The sequence below is a fragment of the Morone saxatilis genome, unplaced genomic scaffold (genome assembly GCF_004916995.1).
Source record: "Morone saxatilis isolate NCDOM2014 unplaced genomic scaffold, NCSU_SB_2.0 Contig18, whole genome shotgun sequence".
Taxonomy (NCBI): Eukaryota; Metazoa; Chordata; class Actinopteri; family Moronidae; genus Morone; species Morone saxatilis.
Genome location: NW_023339740.1, coordinates 967,559 through 969,960, shown reverse-complemented (window position 1 = coordinate 969,960; position 2,402 = coordinate 967,559). Strand labels below are relative to the sequence as shown.

Sequence of the window (2,402 nt, the reverse complement as noted above, 5' to 3'; positions counted from 1 at the left end):
TCGAATGCAAAATAGGAATTATACAAGCGCCAGTGTACAAAGTCAATTGCGCTGAGTGCAAGATAGAGCCCTGAAAGTCTCTTCAAATCTTCTTTACTAACACTCACATGACTATTCCATAGAAGTGGGTCAAAACTATTGTGAGCTTAACCAACTATAATATGTAACAGGCATGTTAACCCACTTATTTAAGGTAAAAAAAAAGGTGGTCATGTTTAAAGATCCCCTCCAGACAATATTGGACATGAGAATGGACTAAATCAATGTCAGATGATAGCATGGAGAAAGGGAGCTCTTAGTTTTTTCAAGAGACTGTGCCAGAAAGAAGATGAGTAGAATTCTCAAACCCAGCCAGGTCTTAGAGGTGCACCCAATCTCCAAACTGACAGCCAGGCCACATTCAGTTGTAGGCCCAACTCACTGTTCACTAACCCCTCTTTGGCCGTTTTCCAACAAATTAATTCTGGTTCTTGAACCAGTAGCATTTAAGATTCTTGGAACCTTGGTGCTATGTAACGAACTAGGTCGCATTTCCACCAGTTTTGAGCAGAACCATTCATATGGGATTCGTCATCAACAGACACAGGCACAATGCAAAATGACGTGAAGAATATAACGCCCACTTTGGTTCCCAAGGAAATCCTGCTATTTTTAGGTTCCAGCTGGGAACTTTTCAGGTTCTGAACAAATTTATCTTTAGTCAAAACGCTCCGAATGTTTCAAAACTAGGTCCCCGGAACAGAGCTGGTTCCCTGTTGGTGGAAAAGCCCTGTCTGAGGCAGGATCTGGTCCAAGTAATAGACAGCCAGATAAGTGACCTTTCACTGGTAAATAAACCAGCCTTTTAGCCCAAACTAGTCATTGTAATATATTGTCAATAACCACCTTAAAAGGCATTTGCAGTTTTGGCCTGTTTGGGTGTTTCTGTTTAATCAGCACTTGTTTAGAACTAATGTGGGCTGCTACTGCTGGATTAGCAACCTTTTCTGAGCATTTTACAGCCTGTTGTCTGTGTGCACGCAGGGAAATTGAACTATTGTTCTCAGATATAATTCATTACTGGTATGTGGAGGCTTTGTAGAGTATGCTTACCTCCACAGGGTATCGCCGGCCGTTGATGCTATGTTCAGAGCCTTCAGATCCATTGCTCGGACCCCAATGAAACTCCACTTTTTCTGCCTTAAACCTGCCCGGTAGCCCTGCTCCCCGAACAAAGTAATCATCCTTCAACATAATGGCCACTGGAAGAAAGACAAAAGGAGAGGGAGAAAAACAGAGACAGAGCAAGAAAGAGTGAATGGTCATACATCACTGAACATCTTTTTCAACGTACATAGTAATCATTCCTCTCAAAGCCACAGACGACAGAAAATTGGTGTCTGTTGTTGATGTGAAGGCAAATTTCAAAGATCTCTCAAAAACACAATCCAAACGTGTGCAAAGATACGTACACATTGTGAAACCGCTTTAAGGTCTGAAGAGACACAGACAAAAGGATGTATTCTGAAGACGTGTTAAACGTAGATATGTGTTTATCTTTTAGATTTGCTTGGGGGGGGACATGCTCATACAAGACCATTTCTGTCACTGTCATCAGCCTCGAAGTTCTCAAATGAGAGGCTAATTTGCCAAGCAAAATTATTTACTTCAGCCGGTACAAAGTGCCCTTGCAGTGTCTTTTGCTATTATATCACATCTGAAATATAGAGAGGATTAAGAGGGGGATTTATTTTCACATTCACATATTGCTCTGAAAGGACATTCCATTAACCAATGCAGCCACGTCTATCCAATACTTTATCATCACATACACTTAATTACACAATAACAGGCCCACTTCACATAGTCTGTGCTTTTGGAATGTCTGTTCACACTCAGTACACAGTTCCTAAGTGCGAGTAAGCATCATCCTAGGCAAAAATTAAATAAATTAAAATAAATTACAATCATATGTAGAATAAAGTTACTATCTGCAATGCTCCTATATTTTATTTGGATCACTGACTCCATGCTGCTAACTAGCTTGCAGTTTACAAATCACCCCATCAGCCAACAGCACGCACAAGCAACAAGCAACTCTTGCCGTGTGTGCAGCCTGATTGCTCACGTTTCTAGCTTGAACAAGCTTAGTTGACCCCGCCCCTTTTTGCTCTGTGCACCAATAACAGTTAAGCAAGCCTCAGTCAAATTTTGGACATGTTCTGCCTTTTCTGTACTTATGCTATGCTATGTGCTAGACTCGTCTGTGCTGAAAAGACAACAGCATTTTGAAGTTAGTTATAAGATAAAAGTGACAGTGGCACAAGTGTGTGTATATCTTTAGTAAGTAAGTAAAACTTTATTTATATAGCACCTTTTTGACACAGAGATCCAAAGTGCTTTCCAAACAACAAATAAAAAAA

At 40.5% G+C, this 2,402-nt stretch overlaps 1 protein-coding gene across 1 annotated transcript in view; it reads right to left on the bottom strand.

The window, feature by feature from the left end:
- Positions 1 to 1,056: 1,056 nt before the first annotated feature.
- Positions 1,057 to 2,402, bottom strand: part of LOC118328059 (receptor-type tyrosine-protein phosphatase gamma-like) — an 11,101-nt gene continuing 9,755 nt past the window's right edge. The window contains exon 3 of the mRNA XM_035661663.1: positions 1,057 to 1,241. Coding sequence (XP_035517556.1) covers positions 1,057 to 1,241 — 185 coding nt within the window. The remainder of the gene's footprint in view (positions 1,242 to 2,402) is intronic.